The sequence below is a fragment of the Sarcophilus harrisii genome, chromosome 2 (assembly GCF_902635505.1).
Source record: "Sarcophilus harrisii chromosome 2, mSarHar1.11, whole genome shotgun sequence".
Classification (NCBI taxonomy): Eukaryota; Metazoa; Chordata; class Mammalia; order Dasyuromorphia; family Dasyuridae; genus Sarcophilus; species Sarcophilus harrisii.
In genome coordinates, this window is record NC_045427.1 from 508,047,332 (window position 1) to 508,072,585 (window position 25,254).

The following is a 25,254-nucleotide window of genomic DNA, read 5'->3' on the forward strand; positions in this document are numbered from 1 at the left end:
TAATTTTATAAACAACATAAAGTTAATCAATACAAAGGTACTAAAGACAAGAGAGGGAGTGTATCCCAGGTATGTGGGATGACAAATGCTAAGGTACAAAGCAAGAAATCAGTTTGGCTATGTACCAAAACAAGAGTGGTGAATATTAGCCAAAAAGGCCGGAAAGATAGGTTGGAGACATGCTCTCAGGGCTTTTTTATTTTATCCTAGAAGCACTAGGAAACTACTAGATTGACAAAATAGGAAATGACAGAATTGACAAAAATAGGAACATGATCAGTTGTGTGCTTAAGGAAAATTACTTTAGAAGCAATGTGTAAACTGATCTGGAGTGTTGCGATAATCTAGGGAGAATTAATTAACCATCATAGCTAAGAAAGACTGTGAGGTAGAAATTAAGAGCTTAACAGAATTTATTTTCTAAGAGACAGAATTAACTGTCCCAAAGAAAGAGTCTGGAGAGAAACTTTGAGAAAAATGAGTTTTTAACTCATTCTACAGAAAAGACATCCTAAGAAAAGAAACTAAGAAAACCGATTAGCTGTTTGACTATGATTCCATTGTTAATTAAGGAGTTAGTCACCGCAGCCATTGCTAGAAGTGAAACTGCTTCTGACTTTTCTCACAGATGATACACTGTTGAAATATATGTATAATTTGCATTATCTGTTACTGTACATAAAGTATATAGCTAGTAACACTGATATTTCTCTAAGCCTATGAAACCAGGATATGATACTGAAAAAAAGAGATAAAGCATATGGGGGAAAAGTTTATTCTGGTTTTTATAAATAGAGTGGAGGCTCAGAGTTCATTAAGAAGCAAGTTTCCGTATTTGAGGTAATCTATGCAAAATATCAACCCTTGATTCTCTTTGAAACCAGCATGAGGCCAGATCACATTCCAAAAAGATGGAGGACTAGACATTATTTCCAAAAGTTGTGATTTCTCAAACCTTTCCAAAATAGGAATTATACACTAGAGAAAAGGAAGTTCAGCTGTCACTATGATATAGAATACTAAAAACTCAAGAAAGGTAAAAAAACTCAATGAATTTACAGAAAGCCAATAATCCTTAATCCCTAATTCATGTGCTCCATCCTCTTCCACTTGCATAACCCTGGCAGCAGAGCTGCACAAACCAACCCACGCCCTCTCTTGCAAAAGAATTCTGTACCAGATCTCACTCCCTTCCTCTCAATCTCATTGAGATCCAAAAGGTAGAAGTGTGTACAGACTGTGAAAACAGCGTGGCTGTGGTCCCTGTTGCTGAAGCAGAAAAACGACAAACAGACAGAACAAAGAGCAGAGCATGTGTGTCTGAAACTGTGTGGCATTGCCCTAAGCTTGAGGCAAAGAGCTGAACATCTGGCTGGAAGCAGTTCGGTCCTCCAGAAGTAAATTGGGGCAGAGACTAAGGTTGATGAACTTTGAATTTCCAGTGCAGAAGAGCCCGAAAGGCCCAAGGGAAACCACCATCAAAGGAAAGGGAGTCAATAAAAAAGTAAGCAACAGGAAAATAAGGAAATAAGACTGAAAAAGTAGTACCCAGGAGGTAGAAAACCCACAGGCCTTGAGTATAAAGCAAACAAACCAATAAAGAAGATATTAATAACAAAAGAGAAAATGGTGGCCTCAAAAAGATTCAATGAATAAGTATTGAAAGATAGGAAAATGAATGAATGGCTGATGAGGAAAAGGACTCAGTAGATTCTTTAGATTTGGAAACTACCTATAGCAGAATATTCAGGAATGGTTTAAAAAGAGAAATAGGAATTGAGAAAGCAGAAGTTATGGCCTACAAAGCACAAATAATTGGCAGAATAGGAAAACTTGAATCTATGGACAGCAATTCTCATCAAACAAACAAAATAGAGAATGACTGGGAATTTAAATACACCAAAGTGTCAATCTAGATGAAGAAAAGCAAAAGTAAGTAACATTAAAAGAAAATATGATTTCTGTAGAAGGCAGGAACACTGAAAAGATACACTTAAGGCTCAGTATGAGTGATTTAATCCTAAAACAAGGTGTTAACTCAATGGAATTGATGAAACAATGGTTACATATACTTAGTACTTAGCATGGTGATGTACTATTTCTACAGTTGATGTAACTGTAATAGGGTATTTAAACTCAGGATAAAGTCAGTCACAGAGATTTCATCTTTGATCAGCCTCATGGTGGCTCTCCTGCCTCCTGCACTTTGGGAGAGACTGGTTCAGATTGGGAGACTGAAGGAGAAAGGAGAGCCACCATAAGGCTGATCTTGTAAACTTGTAGAACTATACTAAATACAAAGTACATGTAAACTAGAGAATCATAATATTAATTCCACTGAGTTAACACCTTGTTTTAGGATTAAATCAATTATACTGAACTAGAGAACTATTAATCACCATGCTAAACTAGGTAATCATTGTATTATCAATTCCACTAAGTTAACACCTTTCTCCAGAGTTCTGGCCCATTACAGATCACCACACAAATAAAACATGTTGCTCTCAAAGACAGAAGGTGTAATGACAATATAAAGATTACAGTACTCCCAAAGAAAAATCCCATCAAAAAACTTCAATACCACAATGGAAGAAATGCTGCAAAAGAATTACCCAGAAGTTGTACATATAGAAAACAAAATGTGCATCAAAAGAACCCAAAGATCACTTAAAAAAAGGAAAAAAACCCACAAGGCTACAAACTTTAAGACATCTATTAGTTAAATTTAATACTCCCATTGAAGAACAACTAAGACTTCTGCACACCCAAATTTTTCTTCTGCACAAAAATTTCAAAGGGGAATGAAACAGTGTGTTCTGAAGAGCATTAGAGCTCATGATGTAGTCCATGGTGACCCATACTACAAATCTCTGACTAACCATAAATGAAAAAAAGACATCCAATAAAAAGAAGCATTTGAAACATTCCAAGAAAGAAAAGTAGACATGGAGACTGTTTCTCAAAAACCCCAAGGACAATGGCAAAATTAAGAATAATAATAATAGAGAGACCATTAAGAGAATTCTTTCAAAGTCTACACAAGGAAATAAGGATGAAAGCAGATCAAACAAAAGTGAAAGAGAAACAGGTCTTAAAATATCATGGATCAAATATAATGACATTCCAACTACAAGTGAATCAATATTTTTGGGAGACTAAATTATAAGAAAAGAATACTTTCCCCAGGAAAGAACATAAAAGGGATGAGGTATGAAGAAAGGGTGATGTATTCTAATTAAGTCAAAGGCCAACAGTGAAAAGTAGTAGTTTCTCAGAAAGAAGCTACCATACCAACAGGAGAATGGACAAAGAAACAAGGGGAGAGAGGGGAAATTGATTTAATAATAGGAAGAAGTACTAGGAATAATAGAAAGAGTACCACTTTAAAACCATCCTATATATGAAAAGAGATATTCTAAAGTGGGAGAAGAGAACTTTACAATGAGTATGGTCCACATATATTTGGTGTTATTAGAGACTAGATAGACATGAATCCAAGGAAGAGATTTCAAGATCAATATTAAGGGGAAGTGGAAAATTAGGCAGAGGAGGACAAATAGTCAACAAGGAACTGCACAATCAGTGACATAAAATTCCCACCATGGAGCTATATCCTCTTTATCACCTGAAAAAAAAATGGGTATTTTTAAGAATGAGACACAATAAGAGGTAAAAAGGAGCTCAGAGATACCAAGATCTACAAGGCAACAAAAAAATTATTTAAAGTTAGAAGGGCATCCAAAATTTATACCACAAAAAATTTAATTTCATGAACATTACAGAAAATAAAGAAGGCCTACATAAGTATGAGGGACATGAATCAAAGAATAAAAAAATCACAATAAACAGAAGGAAAGATAAACAATGAAGAGAATGAGGTAAATAATTTTTTTAAAGGCAAAGAAAATGAAATTTTAAAAACTAACAACACAAGTTGAAGGGAGAACAAAATTTACCCTTGACTACCTAAGTGAAATGAAAAGAGGAAAAGAATTAAATAATTATATAAAAAGAAAGATAGAAAATTGAACTAATAAGCAAAACTCTAAAACCAAGCAAAGAGGTTTAAAAAATGAGAAGAGTAAAGGGTGGAAAGAAGAAAGTAAATGGGAACAGAGCTTGTCTTAAAATAAATTTAGCTAAAATAACTAAAGAGTCATAGTACTTTATTTAGGTGGGGAGAAGTGGGAGGGGAAAGAAGAGCAGGAATCCCATTTTAGGAGGAAAAAAACAACCTCAATATTGGAGGTAAACGGGAAAATATTACCCCACCTCTCATAACCTTAAATGTGAATGGACTAAACAATCCAATAAAATTTCAAAAAGTGAAACTGAATAAGAATGCAAAATTCTGCAATATGTTGTTTACTTTAAAAAAAATCCTAAAAAAAACAAATATGTACACAGAATAAAATGAGAAACTCGGAAAAAAAAAACATTTACAATGCAACAAGTGAATCTAAAAAATCAGGAGTTGTAATCCATGCCAACAGACAAAGCAAAAGCAAACATTCAAAACCTAAAAAGGGAATAAACCACAAAACTACATTATGCTAAGAGGAACTATGAAAAATTAACAAATACTGATATTAAATTTTTATGTTCCAAATGCTTTAGCATCCAAATTCAAAAAGGATTGTTAACAAAACTATAAAAAAACAGAGACAGTAACAAAATAATGATAGGAGACTTCAATGTCTCTCTCTCAGTTTGGGATAAATCCCCCCCCAAAAAAAGAAAGAAAGAAAGAAAAGAAAAGAAAGAACTGAATAAATTGCTGGAGAAACTAGAGCAATAAAATTAATAGTGTCTTCTAAATGGAACTACAAAGAATATACATATTTCTCAGTACTACATGGAATTTTCACAAAAATTGACTGGATATTAGCAGACAGAGAAACCAATGTTTAAAAAAAGCAGAAAATCTTATGGATTCCAACATGATAAAAACAGTAAACAGTTCAAAGACCACAAATAAAAGACAGAAATTGAAATGAAGATTTAACAATGAAATCCTAAATAATGAGTGGGTTATAAAAAAAAACCATGGGAATAATAATTGTGAAACCAATGTGAGAAAATAAATAATGAATCACATAGTGAGCTAGACTGAGATTGGGGGAGAGATTAATGTATTTGTCTTTAAGAGCAAGAAAAAGATATGGTTCAATATTTTTATACTATCACTATAGATACCAATATTCCTGGTCATAGGATTGGTAACACTGTGGTTAATACAAAGCCTGGCTGCATATAAGGTCTCATTCACAACTTGTTTACGTGACAAATGCCTCTTAAATGTCAAAGAAACATAAAGATATAAGAAAGTATCGAAAACTTGAAATTAAGACCCAAGTTTAAATACCATCTCTGACTACTTATCGAGCTATATGATCATTAGTAGAATATTTAATCTTATTGCACTTCAATTTCCTCATCTGTGAAATGAGAATAATTATGCTACCTAATTCACAAGATTTTTGTGAGTCCATTAATTTGAAAATCAATTTGAAAATGTCATATGGGAGCTGTAATCATTACATTTCTCATTTGTGTAATGTAAGAAAAATACTATAGTATACTATAGAAAGCAGTCTTCAAAATTTTGATAATTCACTCCTTATGCTTTTGTCCAAAATATGTTAAACAAAGACTATTATCATAAATATTTTACAAATATGGGAAAACAGGTATAAGTAACTGTTAATGTCTTTATGTTTACTCTTTGTTTTTAATAAAATAGTAACATGATCTTTTCCATTCTTTTAGAATCTTCTTCCTAACATAATATGAGGTTTGGTCTTCAATTGCTTTTCAAATTACATTGCCTTAAGCATGGATGACTTATTTATATAGATTAGGGGTTGTAGATTGTTTAATAACCACTGATTCTTACCATCAGGCCCCCTTTGTATGATTAGAAAAGCAGGTCAAAGGAGGTCAAAAATGACTGCAGAGCATTTTGGTTTTGTCTACTTCCTATGACTTGTAGAACCTCCTGGAAATAAAATGTCATTAGGCCCATTCTAAAAACCTTTTGTAGCTAAGTAAAATGTCATAGCTTGACCTATGGTTCCAAACTCTTCAATCAATCAATAAACATATAGTAAGTGCTTATGTGCCAATAAGTGTGCTAAGTGCTGGGCATATAAAAATAGGCAAAGATAGGCCCTACTCTCAAGGAGTTCAAATCTATTAAGGGAGACAAGACGCAAACAAAATCTATAAAGCTATAAACAGGATAAATAAGAAGTAATTAAGAAGGAAGGCATTAGAATTAAAAGAGGAAAGACTTCCTGTGGAAGATAGAATTTTATTTAGGACCTGAAGGAAGCCAGGGAAGGCAACTGGCAGAGACAAGAAGGAAGAGCATTCCAGGCATGGGGGACTGTAGTGTTCTGGGTGGTTTTCTGGAGGTCTTGGGGCAGCCTTCGTTTCAATAGAGTAATCACTACAAGAATAGCCAGATATTAAAGTCCAAATTCTTTATTATCTCCTTCAAAGTCCTGTCTCCTCGCCTGGGGCCAGAATGAGGTCCTCCAGAATGTGTCTTGGTTTCTCTGTGGCAAGAGGACCACCACCACAGTCTCTGTCTTGAAAAGTCTGTCTCAGTCTGAGAGCTTATGCTCAAGCCTCCAGTCTTCTGTCTTCTCCGAGTCTGTCGTTGAGCCCTTCCCAGTCTGAACCATCTCTCAGGAGAGCCACCAGAAGCCTGACCAAAGATAGAATGTCTCTCTCTCTCTCTCTCTCTGTCCTTGTTGGCTTCTTATATACTCTATTATAATTACATCATCGTAAGTGTGAATCTTGTAGAATAGTTGTTAATCTTGTAGAACTATATTAAGTACTAAGTACTGAATGAGAGAACTATTAATCACCATGCTAAACTAGATAAACATTGTCTTATCAATTCCACTGACTTAACACCTTGTAAGAATCCTTATTGAGTACCGAGTTCTGGCCCATAACGGGACAGTCAGAAAAAAATGTCCAGAGGTGAAAAAAGAGAGTGTTTTGTTTGTGGGACTAAAAGGAGACCAGCGTCACTGGATCAAAGAGTATATGATTGGAAAAAAGGTACAAGAAGACTGAAAAGGTGGAAGGGGACTAAGTTACTGAGAGTTTTTTAATATCAAATGGAGAATCTATATTTGATTCCAGAGGTAACAGGGAACCACTAGACCTTACTTAGTAGGAGGATAACACGATTGAACCTATGTTTTAGGTGACTGAACAGAAGGTAGTTTAAAGAAGGAAGAGACTTGAAGCAAGCAAATCACTGTCAGGTCAGAACAACAATCCAGGCACGTAGTAATGAGGCTCTGCACTAGAATGGTGGCAATGTCGAGTGGATAAAGGAAGGCATATACCAAAAATTTTACAAATGTGACACTGACAGGCCTGGGCAACAGACTGGATATGGGGTCACCCACATTAGTGAGGAATTGAGGATGACACCTAGATTGTAAGCCTAAGGCACTGGGGAGGTGATGCTATCCTCTACAGTAATAGGGAAAGCAGAAAGTAGGGAAAGTTTAGGGAAAAAGATGGTTATGGATATATTGAATTTAAGATGTCTACCATACATCTTATTTGAGATGTCTGAAAGGTATTTAGAAATATGAGATTGTGGTTTTCCTGGGGGTCTCTGAGAGGCAGCCTTTGTTTCAGTTCAGTAATCACCATAAGAGTAGCCAGGGGTTAAAGTCCAAATCCTTTATTATCTCTTTCAAAGTCTCCTCTCCTTTCATGGGGCTGGGCAGCTTTCTTAGAGTCCTTCTGGAGTCTTGGTTTCAGTGGAGAAACTAAGGAAGAGAGCCTACCACCAAGGTGGTGTGAGGTGAGATGAGTGAATCTAAGTCCAAGGGTTTGTGTGCTTCAGAAGCCTCCAGTCTGATGGTCTTCTCTAACTCTCAATCTGGCCAAGTTTGTCTGAGTTCATATGCTCTCTTATAACAGGTGTGAATCTTGTAGAACTATTAAGTACTAAGTACATGTACTGAATTAGAGAACTATTAAGCACCATGATAAACTAGATAACCATTGTCTCATCATTTCCACTTAGTACCTTGTAAGAATCCTTGTTTCAAGTTCAGAGTTCTGGCCCATAACAATCAGAGAGACTGAGGCAGGAAAGGTAGATTTGAGAAGTCAGCATGAAGAGGATAATTAAATTCATGGGAGCTAATAAAATCACCAAGTGAAGTATTGCAGAAAAAGAAGTAAAGAAGGCCCAGAATAGAACTCTGGGGGACATCTATAATTGGAAGGCATAATTTGGATAAGGACCCAGCAAAGTAGACTGAGAAGAAGCAGTCAGATGGTAGAAGAAGAACCAAGATAGAGTGGTACCCTAAAAATCTAACAGGAAGAAAGTATCAAGGAGGGGAAGAGAAGTTAAGGAGAAAAGTGACTGATAAATAGCCACTGGATTTGGCACATAAGAAACCAATGTGAACTTTGAAGACAGAATATCTGGCCAAATGATGAACTTCAAAGTCAGATTGTAAAGGGTTAAGAAGTGAATGAGAGAAGAGAGAGCACTGACACTATTACAAAAGCCTTTTCAAGGAGGTTAGCCATGAGGCAGAAGAGAGGTAGAACAATAGCATGGATGGAATAAGCAGGTGAGAGATTTCTCAGGATGGAAGAAATATGGGCATGTGTTTAGACAGTAGGGAATAAGCCATTAAACAAAGAAGGATTGGTAACAGGCAACAGAGTAGAGATAGCAAAGGGGACAATCTGTTGGAACGAAGAGGATGAAATGTATTCACTTGAGCAAACAGAGCAACCAAGGGGCTAGCCTTGACAAAGAGTAAGGTCACCTCATCATGTCAGACAAGGCAAAGGAAGAGAGAGTATGGAAGGGATATGAATGATAATTGAAGACTCTTAATGAATGGCCTTGATTTTTTTTCTGTAAAATGAGGTTCTCAGAGAAGAAAGTAGAGGAAGGGGGAACACAGGAAGCTTTAGGAGAGAATTAAAGGTTTGGAAAAGTCACTGTGGAACAAGCGATGAGTTGATAAGACAGGTATAAAAAAACTGCCTAACAGAAGTAAGGGTCGAATTGAGGTTGTCTAGTATAAATTTATAATAGACTTAGAACAGTTGTAGGATTGTTTTCCATCTTAATTCAGCAGAAAGTGTGTAGGAGTGAAGGTGAAGAAGGGGAGTAATCCAATGCTAAAGATTGCAGGGCTAACTGGGCAAAATGAGGCTAAGCATTCAAGAGTGAAGAATGGTATAGAACTTAAATGGTATTAGGTATGATTCTGGTCAAGTCACTTAAACTTTCAGTGTCTCAGCTGCCTTCCTTATCAGTAAAATCAGATTGAATTTGATATCCTGTAAAGTCTCTTTCATTCCAAATTGGGAGAACTAAATCTAATATTCAAGATTATAGATTTATGATTCCACATAGTACTTTGGTGGAAGTTTATCAGTTACATTAGAAAAACAGGTAGAACAAGGAAGAGATGGACATGCTTCTTAAGGAAGGTAATGAAATACTAACAGATGACAGAAAAAAAAAAAGAGAAGTATTCAACTCCCATTTGGGGCTATCTTTTTTATTAAAAAGAGAACAATTTTCAATTTAAATTAGAATGATAATAGAACAAATATTGACAAGAGGGAAGATAAAGAGAGATTAGGCAGTAATCTTTAAAGAAGCATGTAGAAGGTATTTAATTGCTGGCAATAGAAAAATGTTACCTTCATTTTGAAAAACAGAAAAACATTTTTTGAAAGAACAGTACAATATTGCTAAGAGGTAATACCAGCAAAATTCAAGAACATAATCTTAAACAAATGGTCTGTGATCACTTTCTTAAAAGCAGGAAAGGAAAGGTAAGGGTCTATGTGTGTAGAATATTGCCTATGCTGTTGGTTATGGTCAATGTGTTAACTAATTTTGTTAAACTGGTTTTTTTCTTTTCCTTTTTAAATATCCATTACAAAGAATGGCCCATTTGACAGGGAAAAATAAATTTAGAGATAAATGTGATATTTTAGAAGGTACTTATAAAAACAGTATTTTTGATTTAAAAGCAGTGATCATTAGAGCTATTATAGGTTCACTAATAAAATCTCATTGAACTAAGCACTCTCCCCCTGGGGAATGAAATAAACATAATTTGCATTATGTTTATATAACATTTGACAAAAACTCTTGTGATATACCTGTGATAAAGATGGAAAATCATAGGCTATTAAGATGAATGAACTAGAGTAGCCAAATGGTTTAATGGTTTAATTTAAAGAGAAATTGAGTAGTTTGCTCTGGGCTTTATCCTTGGCCCTACCTAATTCAGCATTGTAAAATCAATAACTTGAAGACAGAGAAGGCATAATCAAGTTTTCAGATGGTAAAATATTGAGAGGGATTGTAAAGATGAGTTAAGAATCCAGAATATAAGATGTATAGCAAAGTATTGAGATATTCAAATAAAAATCCTCTCTACATCAATCCAGTCATCATAAGTTTGGTTCTACTTATGCAATTAAAAAATCATATTTATAAAACTATATAATTTCAATGAAGTCAATTTAGTGACAATATATTATGTTTCCAAGACCACTAATGATAGAATGAAGTATAAAATATTGCCCCTGCTCTCATAAAACTCAGACTAATAAAATGGGAGGGAGGGGGGAACAACACAGACACAAAAAGAAAAATTAAGAACTAAACTATTTACTAATAATTTTAAGTATAAAGGAAACTGATGAAAGGAAGAGCTCAATTTGGACTAGACAACTCAGATAAGCTCATGGAAAAAAGGTTCCCTAGGACAGGTACAATTTGAATAAGTAGGAAAAAAGAGGGAAGGGTATTCCAGAAGGAATGATTAGTCTACAGGTATGGAAGCAGGTAAGTCAGTCAGTCAATAAACATCTATTAAATGCCTACTATGTGCAGGTACTAGGCAAAACACAAGAACAGTAAAAGAGGCAAAAGATGTCCTGTATCATGGAATTGGGGAATTGAATGATAAGGAGGCATGAGAAATAAGATTAGACAGTCAAGAATAGATAAGACAATATAGAGAGCTTTGAATTCTAGATTGAGGAACTTTTTAATAGTTAATAAAAAATTATTGTAGGTTCTTGAGCTGAAGCATAAAAGTTGATAATTTAATTATGTTAGTCTTGGGTATATGTATACAAAATAGATCAAAGTAAAAAGAACCTACAGGCAGGAAAGACAGTTAGGCTAGTATAATAATATCTCACATTTATATTGTGCTATTTTTTCTTCACATAAACCCCATAGGTTAAATATAGTAGGGCAATTATTCTCCCCATTTTATACAGGAGGAAACAAAATCAAAAAGGTGAAATTGTTTGCTCAAGTTCACATTTTATTTAGTGAAAGAATGAGAATTTTTAACTCAGGATTTCTGAATCTGAACCCAGCACTGACAACAAAAAGTTTTGGCAGGTGGAAAGGGGAAAAGAAGAAACAAATCTAGAAGATAGTGTTAGGGAGAAAAGGCAGAACTTAGTAAAAGACTGGATATAGGAAATGAAGGAAAAAAGAAAAGGATGAGGCAGTGTTAAGTAAGGTTTCTAGAGTGGTAAAATGGAACAACGTCATGCTGATATTCCATTTCATAAATCAAGGTTGGGAAAGACCAGTTTTGAGGTTTAAAAAAAAAAAAAAAGAACTATTTTGAACATTCTGAGTATTAAATGATACTGTAACATTCAAAGCTGATGCATTCTCTTGGCATTTAAGTCAGGCCTACCTGGAGAAATCCATCCATATAGAAGTGATATTTGAAGTCATGAGAATAAACATAACTGAGGACATGAATAGGAAGAAAAATAACATAAAACTGAAGATAAAATCTTTAATGGGTTTAGAGTTCTATGGAGAAACAAGTAGAGAAAAGGGGGAGATAAGAAAAGAAATGATCAGATTAGGAGGGGGTTAATTAAAGGAAAAAAACAAGGGAAGAAAATGGAATAACATTCTGTGAATGGAGGAAAATTCTTAGATAAACAAAAGATAAAATTGGTTACAGAAGATAAAATCGACAGTTTCAATTACATAAAAATTGAAAAGCATTTCCAAGAGCAAAGTCAATGCAGCTCAAATTATGAGGAAAACAGCTAATCAGGGAAAAAAAATCATTGTAACAAATTTCTCTAATAGATATTTGACATCTAAGAAATGTAAGGAATTAATACAAAACATGTAAGACTAAGCCATTTCCCAAGAAGTAAGTGCTCAATGGAAATGAACAGTTTTCAAATGAAAAGATGAAATTTATGAAACAATGGAACAACATAGTGACAACAATAATTAAAGGAAAACAAACTTTGAAAGATTACCAAATAACTAATGCTATGACCAATTATGACTTCATGAACCACTTTACCTCTTGGCAAAGAAGTGATGAGCTGAAGGATCAGAAAGAGACAAATTTTCAGACATGCCCAATTAATTATTCTTTCTTTTTATACTCTTTGTTTAAAAGGAGAGCTTATGAGGATATGACATTGGGAGTTAAAATGTAGTAATAGTGAAGCACAGGGGAAAAAAAGAATGAAAAAAGAAAGAACATTATTAAAATACTGAAAAAAATGCACAAAAGCAAACAAAAAATTTCAGAAGGGGACATACATATAGGACAATTGCTGTGTTAAATTCAATAAACATTTTACCTAAGTTCAGTTTTATCTACAATATTCCTTGTTCTTCTTTGTATATTGAAGTGTTCAAGTCTGTAAATGATTAAGTTCTCAATAAAAATTATTTTTAAAAAAAACTGTCAGAGAAGCCAAGAAAAAAGAATTTCAGGAAGCAAGTAATCAACACATATATTACAGAAGAGTCCAGTCACTGAATTTTATTAGAATTAAATAACTAGTAATTTTTAAGAAGTCAATTTCAAACAACATAAATTAAAATATCACTAAATGAAATCCAAATTTTGAGAAACAAAAATGAATAAAAGTCCCAGAAAACATACCTCCCTTATCTTAGCAGAAAAGGAGGGTACATTGGAGCAAAATATTATACATATGTGTGTGTATGTGTGTGTATGTATATATATATATATATATATATATATATATACACACACACACACACACACATATATATATATAGTCAGTTATGGTTACCATATGAAGTATTTTTGCTTAAAAATAAATTTAACTATTTTTCTTTGTAACAAAAGAGGCAGAGGTATTTTTTTTAAAATATATTTATTGATGCTCTTTTTTTGGTTTATCACTATCTCTTCCCAATGATGTTTCCAATCTTCCATGGAATCCTCCCTTGTAACTAGTAATTACAGTATATAACAAGACAAATGAATGAACTGGCTATGTCTGAAAATGTATGCCTCATTCTAAACCTACAATCTACAACTACCTATCTTCTCAGAGGCAAGAAATATGTCACATAGTAGACAGATAGGATAATAGTACCAGAAATGATAATAATAAACAAAAGTCACTAATAAAGTTTTTTTTAAAGACTGGTCTTTTCAATACAGTAATAAGGATAGAACTTGGGCTAGTGAATAAGGCAGGAAGTAGAAAGAGCAAATGTGGGAGTATACTTACAGAAAGTTTGACAACAACATACATTTAGAAAAAGAGCTAGATGCTAGATGATGGCTAGAAAAAAATTGGTTTCTTAAAGGTTAGATGATGGCTAGCAAAAAGTTTCGGATCTACCAGCAAATCAAAAGACAGAACTATGACAAGGGAAAGACAGGAATTACTAGTGAAGGAAAGGAAAAATTTGGAAACAAGTTCTCTAAAGAGGTCAATGAACAAATCCAAAGATCAGGGGAAAGGATTAACTTTACAGAAAATTAGGAATTCTCTTTTGTGGCTGGAGGAAATTTGGTTAAATGTAGAAGATGAAATGGCTGATATGTGAACAATCAGTAATGGAGCTCAACACAATGATCTTAATTTTCATAAAGTCCTAAAAAGTCATCTAAAGTCATCTACTAAGAATTAAAAACTTTTCTATCTATACAAATGCTTCTATCCAAATCCATGTTTGTCCTCCAATCCATTTATATTCCTCCCTCTACTCTACTAAGTCAAAGTCCATCTCAGAATTGTCTGCTTCTAATATGAACATCCCCATACATATTGTGAAGCTACTGTTGCTAATCTTTTTTATATTCCATTTTTCATTTGAATCAACTATTTTCATTTCAAAGACCTATGCTACTTCCCCCCCCCCTCCACCTTATCTACATTAACTGTTATCCTTGTTCACCATCAACATTTATTGCTGTAACACCAACGTCCACCAGTGAACATCAAGGATCCTTGACTGAAAATGAACTGTGACAAATATAGAAACTTACAAATACTATTATGCTGCTATCAGAACTATTCACCTATTTATCTGGCAATATATGTTAAGAGTTATAAAACTCATGCTTTTGATCCTCTAATAAAGCTAAGACCTTAGTAAATGTTTATCTATACAAAAATTTTCATAATGTATTTATTATTTGCAATAGTCGAAAAACAATAAACAACACTTATCAATTGGGGAATGGCAAAACAAATTGTGATCAAGGTAATGAAGTATTATTGTTTCATGAAATGACAAATAAAAGTAAATATATGATAAGATTTATATAAAATGATATAAGAGCAAAGCAAATCCTATCAGAACAGTGACTATAGAAAAAAAAAAACTGTGAAAGTCATGTACATACACAATGATCAATTCATAAGGGAGTACAATGTAATCTTTACTACTTTGTTGGAGTTTGGGGTCCCCCCCTTTTATTGAACCATATATAGTTTGTACTTTAATTGTACTTCATTTCAATGAATCACAAACCATAATTCCAGTGGACCAATAAATGATAGCTGAATCACCCTTGAAAGAAAGGTGACAGACTCAAAGCATAGAATGAAACCTACATTTTCAAACATAGTCAACATATTTGTTTCGCTTGATTGTGTATTTGTTAAAAGGGATTTATTTTTTTTCCTTTTTTCTGGGGGTGGGGTATTTAAGGAAAGGCCAGGTAACAACAGTATTATTTGAGGTGAGAAGGGACAAAGAGAAGAGGGTGGAAGGAAGGAAAAAGAGGGGAAAAGAGAAAGAGGGAGGGAGGGAAAGAGGGGAAGCGGAGGGACAGAGGGAGGGAAGAAGGGAAGGAAGGAAGGAAGGAAGGAAGGAAGGAAGGAAGGAAGGAAGGAAGGAAGGAAGGAAGGAAGGAAGGAAGGAAGAGCTGAATATAATATAGAGTCATGACTTCATGTAAAATCTTCATCTGTTCTTTAGATATAGTTTTCTATATCTACTGCCAGTTTAGTGGTCACCACAACTTCCAAGAATTTTCCATTTCTGAATTATTATCATTTATTTATAAATAAGCATTTATAAAATGCAAACTACATGCCAGACATTTTTATTGGATACTGAGTTAAACGCTTGCAACTTAGAGGGATCAGAAAAGGATTCACATCCAAATGGTAGCACGACAGCCAACACAGAATGAAAGAAACTAGGAGATTAAGGTAAGGAGAGAGAACATTTCAACTATAGAATAGCCTGGGCAAAGGCAAGGAAGGAGTGAGGAGATGGAGTGTTGTGTTTAAGAAAAAACAAGAGGGGCTGGCTTAGCTGGATTATGAAGCATATGAACAGGGGTAACATATAATAAGGCTGGAAAGGTAGGTCAGGATCATGTTGCAAAGGGCTTTGAATGCCAAAGAGTAGAGAAATTTATATTTGATTCTAATGGCAATAGAGAAGCCCTGAAGTTTATGAAGCATGGCAGTCATGTGGCCAGACCTGTGCTTTAGAAAAATAACTCTGGCAACTGTGCAGATGATAGAGTGGAGATGTGGCACCCAGAGGCCAATTAATAGGAGACTATTTCAACAATCAAGGTGAGAGGTCATTAAGGCCTGAACTAGAGTGCTGGTCATGTGGAGAAAAAAAAAGGATAGATGTAACAAATGTTGGAAGTAACATTAGAGGCAAAATTTAGGAAAAGATTTGACATGTGGAAGGGGGGGAAATGAGGAATCAAAACTGACCCCATTCTTGATGTGTAGCAGGTATCCTGAACAGAAAGAGAAAATTTTAAAGCAGAGGTTAGTTAGGGACAGGGGTAAAGAGAATTAATCTGTTTTGCAATATTTAGTTTGAGTTATCCCTGGGATATCTTGATATCTCTGGAATAATTTAAAACGTACAATTAGTAGTGATATGGACTTGTATCTCAGGAAAGAGGATAGGGTTGGATATACAAATCTTAGTGTCATATGCAAAGAGATCATAAGTAAATTCATGGAATTTTTATTATGTGAACTAATGAGAAAGTATATAATAATAATATTAATAATAAAGGAAATAGAACAGAAGCTTAGGGTACATCCATATTTAGAAAGCATGATAGAGATAAAAAGTCAACAAAGACAACTGACAAAGAACAATCAAAAAAGTTGAAGAAGAACAAGAAAAAAAAAACTTAATAAAAACTAAAGAGGAGAGAATTTGCAGGAGAGAGTCATCGGCACTGTCAAATGCTGTAGAGCAGTCAAAAAGGATGAAAACTGGAAAAAAGACCATTACATCTAGCCAATAGATATGACTTATAACTTAGCAGATAGCAGGTTCAACTAAGTGATGAGATTGGAAGACAAAGTGTAAAGGGTTTAAAAGAGAGAAATAGGAGAAAAAAGATGCAATGAATATAAAAAGTGTTTTCTTAGAAAATTTGGATATGAAAAAAAGGAGAAATACAAGACAATAGCTTGAGGAGATAATAAGATCAAATGATGATTGAAATTTATTTTTAGTATCAAATAATGCTTTACTTCAAAATAGTAAAAACTCACGTATGTAATTAAACTTTAAGACGAGGCTATTAATGAAAAGTCAGTGCTGCTACTATGAAAAGCATCCTGTGTTGCATGTAAGGAATATAAAAAAGATATTACCTCTGCTCAAGAAACCAACAAAGCATGCACATAACTTCTATGAACCTCAGTTTCCTCATCTATAAATATGGAGATAATTAATACTTGAACTGTCTAACACACTATTATGGGGAAAATACTACAGAGATATGCTTTAACAAATGCTTATTGACTCACTAGTTGAAAAGTGGGTTATTATGCAGACAAGCAATAAAGGATGGCAGCATGTTATATACCAGATGAACCCATTTGTGACTTTTCCACTTTTGTGCTTCTAAATGCAGATGTCATCCCTCTAAAACTAATACACTATCTCTTTCTCTTTGCACGTATACTTTCTACAATGATCAACTCAAGTCTCATTTCCTCTGGGAATTCTTCCCTAAGAATAACATGGAGAAACAACTTAATGATAAGAACACATGGATAACTTGAATTCAAATCCTAGCTCCAATATTTATTTTGTCACCAAGGAAAAATCAATTAGCCTCTCTATGTCTCAGAATCTATTTTTAAATGAGTGCAATAATACACGCATTACCTATATCACAAGGTTATTATAAGGAAAAGACTTTAAATCTTAAAGTGTTATGAGTGTAAGGTATTATTATAAGGCAATGAATGCTTACAGGAATTGAGAGAAAGAAATTATCACTAAGATAACTAAGTTGGGCTCTGAAGAAAGGAGGATCAATAAGCAATATGCAAAGAAAAGAAAGTTGGAAATTTGTAGCACAGGAATATTTACAGCAGAGGTTTCAAAGATTGCAAAGCATAAAAAGGTGGAGTGGTAGCTACAAACCAAGGTCAAATACACAAAATGGGGTGAGTGGAAGCTTTACTAAAAAAAAGAGAACCAGCAGGCAATATGAGAGACCATTAATATTAAAAGGGGTCCCCTTTTTACTTTTCTCTTTGAGCCCCTGTGCCCACATATTCATCATTTCTGTATTTTACCCATTGTTTGGTACATGTTTCAAGATATGAATGGAAATAAGAGAAAGGAAGTGGGAAACTACTGGCCTTCATTGACACCAACATTATCTTCCAATTTAACAATTTTAAAGTAATATAACCATTACTTTATCTCTATATTTTCTAAGTCTAAAAATCAAAACAATGGTACAATAAGTACCACAAATAAAAATATACAAGTTATTCTACCAAGAAAAGACATGTATTTGAGTTTATTAATGTTCTTAGTATGAAAGCCTGTAAGTAATTGTCTTATAAATGTAATCAACTCCTGATTACTGTAAGTCTTCACTATTCATTATCAACATTATTCTTCATTCATAGTCTTTCCTAAGGCAAGATGACTGTTCTTTCATCAATTCATTAGACCCCAATACTGCAGCCTCTTGGTTGAATAAATAAATGGTTGTACCTCTTTTACACTGAGATCCTCAAATAGGGAGAAGACAGCTACTCAGAAATTAAAAACAGATTTCTTCGAAAAGGACATGGGACAGGGAGAAGGGGGTGGGGGGGGGGGAGAGGGAAATAAAGGATTGTGATTAGCAAGATTGTTCCCATATTTAAAAGTTCATTGAGATTTCCTGCAAGGTGGTCATATAACCCTCATGAAGGTTTCCACAATAAGTAACTTGCATTAGTGGAGACAAATCTCTTTGTGATAATCCAAATAAATAATCTATAAGTCATATATATATATATATATATATATATATATATATATATATATATATTATTTTACACAGAAAATTTAAATAACAAAAACTTAACCCTTCCTTTAATTTCCTTTTTCTTCTCTTCCAAATTTTCTATTTCAAAGTTAGAGTACCTATGACACCTTTTTTTTTTTTTAACCAACACATGATTCTCCTATTTAACACCTTGAGAAATTGCTACTAGATAGATACCTAATGTTACATTAAGATGTCTTAATAATCTATCCCTTGTGAAAGCTTTGCTGGTTGGCTAGCAAGAGTTAAATTCATAATAACCACATTAATCTGTTCTCACAGTATGCTATATTACTGTTGTTGCTATTAAGGTTTATTTATTGACAAAATCAAGCAAGTTTAGAGCAAGAAGTGATCTTGGATGTCATCTAATATAACTCTCTCATTTTATACGTGAAGGAAGTAAAGACTATATCTTTCTTATATTTGCAACAATTTCCTTCAGCTCCTTGATAGGATAGGAAAGGGCATTATGGTTTATTAGGTTAATATAAAAATGTACTGACATTCTTCAAATATATATCATCTAAGATTACCTTGTGCCACCTACTTATTGGTCTTACAAGGAGACTTCATTTTTACACCAATGGCAGGTGTATTTTATGATGCTCATTCAATTTATTGCAATTATCTGCATTGGGGAAATTCTAAGAAATAATATTTCTCTTGTGTAAAAAATTTTACATGAATCTTCATTTACAAAGGACTCAGGTTATTTTTAATAGGATAAATACAATAACAATTAAGGAATAAATTCGTTGCAAATGTTAATATTCAAATACTTAAGTAGTAAGAAAAAAAATTAACCAAATTCCCTCCAATCTAGTATTATTTCCTAGCTATTATTAAAATGTATCCCTAACCCAACTTAAAAAAAAATCCAGCAAAAGAAGGACTTTAAATTAATTAAATACCCTCCTTCTAGAGAGGGCAGTTTTATTCAAAATAGAAAAGATAAATTCTACCTCCTCCATTTCCATTTTGATAGTACTTTACCTGACGAATCAAGTCATTACTCATGTATTCCAAGACAAGTAAGGGGATTCCTTAAGGTGAAGCATTTAACTGACTGATGCTCTAAACATCACCAAAGGTCAACATTAAATAATGAAAAAATGTTGACTCTAGGGCTGGAAGTACTAGGTTCCAGTACTGCTTCTGACACACATTACTAGTATAACTTGGAGTAAGTCACACTTTGGCCCTTAAATCTCTGAAGGTTCCTTTCAACTCTCAGTCTTTGATTCTATGATCTGTGACCTTAACATTTAACTGTAGGGTTCTAAAACTCGCTGCTCATAGTAATCCATAGCTGCTAACCTGTCATAACAGAGAAGGAACTAAAACAAAGCTATTGATTTGGGTTAAAATTGGAACGCGTGCTGTCATTAAATAAAATCAAAATTCAAAATATACAAAAGCCAAAAGAAGAGTTCTCATCTCACCTTTACTTCAAAAGACAAATGAGTTCAACAAGTTTTAGTCCTGTTCCATCCCCCTCCTCCCAATCTTTTTCAAAAAATGGAGGTAACAGAGACATATTTTCCAAGACTATTTTTAAGCACATGTTTGTAAGTGACTACCTACAGACTTAAATTTACATTAAAGTATCACATAAAGATGAAAACCTAATTCATACAGCTGTTGAGTAAATATAAGGCATATTTTTACTACAATAAATTGGATTATTTTATAAAATGATCCTTATTAGTTAAAATTTTATATGTAACAGCCTATTTGCAAATATACATTCTTATTCCAAGTAGGAAGATTATTGCTATCCAAGCAGACAAGATCCTTTCATAACCTGAGAATACCTAATTATAATAGGAAGACCAAAAAAAAAAAAAAAAAAAAAAAAGCACTGGGTTTAGGACCCTTGGGTTTGTATCTAGTGAAACATTTGAATAATTTCTCAGAATGTTTTTGAGTGCATAAAATAAAACACATAAAATTAAAAAGGAATTATGCTGAACTCCAGTTGTTAAAAATGTTTAGAAAACAAGATTATGAACTGCAGGTTAAGAACTCCTGGCCTAAAAAAATCGTCTCTGAGGCCTTTCATTTCCAGTTCAAAAGCCTTAAAACCTTCTTAAATGAAAACTAGCTCCTCCTACTTTTCCCCTTCTATTTGACCCCAGAAGCCTGGGACCAGAGGAACCTAGAGAGGTCATCCAACTCTATCTCTCATTCCAGGCAATAAACTTCTATATGATATACCTATTATTGTTGAAGTAGAACTGCTTAGAAAAACAACATAATGTACTTACAAAATGTTGGCTTTTGTAAATTTCTTTAAATTGCTATCCAAATCTTAATACAAATTTAGTAACTATGTTTTTCCTTTATTAGGAAATTAAAGGGAAAGAGTTGGCAATAGGTAGATTTGCTAAGTACCCAGAAACATGGAGGTGAAGTAAAAGTTGCAGAAATTTGAAACAGTTCAGAAGACAAACTCCAGTTGAATCTTCATGTAGGAAAGAGGCTAAGACTCCTCTTCCATAGCCACTCCAACTACAGAAAAATTTAGATAAACCTGTAACTGCAGCATTTAAAAATTTTATTCTTAAAACAATATTTTAAAAGACATCTGCTTATGAAGATCATTTAGAGGAGAGCCCTTTGAAAGTATATAGAAAATGAGAAAGGAGGAAGGCATTAGTACTTGAGTTATGGATATTTACAAACTGATTATACAAACAACTTATTTTGTTTTGAACAAAATGTTTTGAACAAGTTTGAATGCTTAAGAATTATCAAAAACAAAAATAATCTTGGCTGCTACTAATTTTATTTTCTACCGAGTTGTATATGGTATGCTCTATTTTAAAGCTAAGACTCAGGCAGACTCAGGTCTAACAATTCCTGCCTCAAATACTTGCTAGCTCTGTAATCCTGGACAAGTTACTTAATTTTTCTCAGCATCAGTTTTCTCAATCTGTAAAATGGAGGTGATTATAGTGGCTACATCTCAGGACTAAGAGGATCAAATGAGAAAACCTATAAAGTGCTCAGTTAATTTTAAAGCATTCTATAAATGTAAGTTAAATTTAATCTTTCATTTCTTTCAGAGACAGAAAGTCACATAATTAAGGCTGGAGGAAACCTTTAGAAATTATTTACTAAGACCCTAATTTTATAGTTAAAGATAAATCAGTGAAGTGACTTGTCTAGGGTCATATAGGCAGTAAATAGTAAAACCTGGTTTTCTGATTCTAAATCCCATACTTTTATTTGCTATTATAACAGACAAGTTTCTTTAGTTATAATGCATTTTAATTTAATAAACAGACTAAATTAACTATGAGTTGAGACAATGAATAACTCATTGTCCAACTAGAGGCCTACATCACATACTGTATTTATATTTGTACAGAAGGACAAGTTCAAACTTGTTTATGATTGATCTAAGAGGCTTCTTTGAAGTAAAATTTAAAATTAACAGTATTAACTAATTAAAATCTAAGAAGAACAAAATTATTAATCTTTCAGAAAATTATCAGGGATTAAAAATCACGATTTTAAGAAGTATTGTGGTCTTAAAAATGTTCAATGAGAGAGCTGTAAATTTGCTGACCAAAAGGTATTTTTAATTAAGTTACATATTATACCTATACATTGATACTATTTCTTAGGGGAAGCCAGGGACAAGGAACTTCATCTTTTTAACATAAATATCTTTTTTTATAGAACCAATGGAAATATAATCTTTAGGGAGAATAAGGCAGTCAATATTAAATGAAACCATTACTATTATTTAGTCAATAGTTAATTAATATGAAAAGTAAAGTGATCTATAACTATACAAATAGTATGAAAAAGGAAGTAATTTTGCAAATAAGTTTTTTAAGACACAAAATTATATGTTAATATGATTTAAAAATAGATAAAATTAAGTATATTAAGTTTAAGATGTTTATTTCCTAAGTTTTCAGTACAGATGCTAAGAACTGATCTGTACTGCCTGTAGGTAAGAGAAATTTCACACATGTTGAAGTCAAAAGAGTTAAGTTATAAAGGTCATATGAATATGAAGCATCAAGAGAGAAGGATTAATAAGCCACATTAAAAAAGTAACACCACTATTCAAATAATTTTCATTGTTCTTAAAAATTCCATGTTAAATATTTTAATAATTATTTTTAATAGAAAAAGTGAAGGTTCGTTCATTGTACTCTCTTCCTAACTAAAAAGTATACATAATTTCACTTTTTAAAATGCTCTATCTTAAAGGATCTTAGTAGCCATTTTGTCAACTTGGACATGATACCTCATGTAAATGTAATGAAAACATGGAAGCTTAATTCAATTGGATGATGACTTCAGGGAAGCTAATTTATGCTATGCTGATAAAAGAAACGTTAATTTTGTTAAAATCTTAACAGTAAAAGCCATAAAGGTTAAGTATCTTCCTCAGTTATGTATTTTTGAACCCTACATTCTGAAACTGTAAAGAAAAAAAATCTGTTTATCTGACCCATTCCAGGTAAGTTATAATATGACATCATGTGGAGATCCAAAAAAAATTTGGCATTAATTTACACTTCAAATTTTAAAAAATTTATACTGCAAACAAAATACTCAACTGCCAACTTCAGTATAATGTGAAACTATTAATTGACCTATTTCATATTAAAGACAACCTGAACACATGGACTCTTCAGGAAAATAATGCAAAACACTACATTACAAATGTCAATTCCACTCTTCAAACTTAAGAACATGAAATTTCATCACCATTTTACAATAAATTTTATGCAAAGACTTAACTCTCTTCAGAGAAGTCTTTATAAAGTTTCAAAATAAAATCTGAGGATGTAATACTTATAGTAAAATGATGGATCTGAAAAGATTTCTATCTTGATCTCAAGGATTTATTTAACAAAAACATCAGAATTCTGTTCTTTTATGTTCTTAAAAGAAGGAACTCACACTACATTCCAAAGAATATTTTTCTGCTTTCCTTAAAAAGTACACTAAAAAAACCATAATATGAAACTCCACATGAATTCATTAAGACCGATGTATAATCTCTCTGAAATAAGGATTTGCAACTAAAAGAGAGATTTTGGAATTATAGTAAGCACTCCTTATTTACAACACTTAAAAGAGAAATAGGTTACTAACTCAGCCATTCTACTTTATAATGAAAAGACCACCATCATAGAAAAGCTCCTCTTAATACTAAATTACTGAACAGTCATACGCTAACCGAAAAATAACAACAAAAGGACATTTGATTTGACTTGATTTTGATTTTCAAACATCCTAAAGTAAAATAAAATAAATAATAGTATGCCTTTACTGGAAAACAGGTTTCCATTCTCTAAAAAAAAAATCAGTGTGTCAGAATACACACAAATTAAAATGTCATGCTCTGGAGTAGTATTTTTTTTTTTCAAAGGAAATGCAGAGAAATAACTCCTTTAGGAAGGCTTGGAATAAACAAGACAAAAACATCTAGAAGGAGTAGCTAAGTCAAAAGAGACAGACACATGCACAATTAGGTTTTACGCTGCATATTAATATTCTTACGCACAATGGTCTGTTTGGCGAAAATTCACAATGCACTTCTCCCCCTCTCCCTGTGTGAATGCAAAAAGCAGTAAACACATTTCATGTTCCCCACTCCCTGATACACGCTAACACCATGCAATCTAACTTATTTTCTCTCCTTCCGTTCCTCACACAAAGTGAAATACCAAATAACTTGTTAATCTGCAGTCACAATGCGGGGGAAGAGGGGAGTAGTTTAGAGAGGCGAACCAGGTTTGCATGTTTCACGAGCACACGCCTCCAAAGGTCCTATAAATGTGCACCAGACTCAGGAAACCCACATGCAACGAATGCATCAAGCAGCTCCTCGGCTCGCTGGCTCGCTCCCTCCCTCGCTCGCTCGCTGGCTCGCTCGCGCTCTCCCCTCCCCTTCAGCCCTTTGCAGCAGAAATGTGCCCGGGCTTTCCTACCCCTGCCATGGAGGATCCTCTTACCAGATGGAGTTCTTGATCTTGTGCTGCAGCGCGCGGGCCTCCGTCCCCGGCAGCCCGGGCACCAGGGCTGGCAGGGCCACCCCCGGGCTGGGAGTGCTGGGGGGGCTGCTGATGGGCATCGGGCTGCGGTGGTGGTGGTTGTTGTTGTTCCTCTGCCATCGCTGCTGGAGGGGTGGGAGGGAGGATGGGGGGCGGGGGAACGGGGGGGGGGGAGAGGAGGGGAGGGGAAGGAGGAAGAGGAGGAGGGAGAAGGAGGAGGAGGAGGAAGAGGAAGGAAGGAAGCTGGATAAACTAGGCCTTTACCCCAGGGCTCGAGTGAATCGCTTTCTCCTGCTGCCCGGGGAACATCACCGGGGAGACCAAGAGGCTCCTCGCGGTGGGGGAGCCTCAGCGGGGTAGGGGCATCCCGGCTGCCTTAGCCCGCCGCCGCCGCCGCCTCCCTTCAGGGGCCGGCCGGGGAGGGGGCGCTCGACGACGACGACGACGACTGGGGGAGGAGGGGGGAGGGCAGATGGGGTTGGGGGCGGAGAAGAGAGCTCCCCCAAGCCCGGGAAGAACGGCTCCGCGGGGACTTGGCCGCCTTGCTTTCCTTTGCCCTCACGTCTCCTGACTGCCCGGCTGCT

At 34.3% G+C, this 25,254-nt stretch overlaps 1 protein-coding gene across 1 annotated transcript in view; it reads right to left on the minus strand.

Moving 5' to 3' along the window:
* RFX7 (regulatory factor X7) overlaps window positions 1-24,809 on the minus strand; it is a 145,233-nt gene extending 120,424 nt beyond the window's left edge. The window contains 2 exon segments of the mRNA XM_031955255.1: window positions 24,632-24,733; window positions 24,735-24,809. Of these exon segments, the coding sequence (XP_031811115.1) occupies window positions 24,632-24,733; window positions 24,735-24,790 (158 nt within the window). The 5' untranslated portion in view covers window positions 24,791-24,809.
* Window positions 24,810-25,254: the final 445 nt, after the last annotated feature.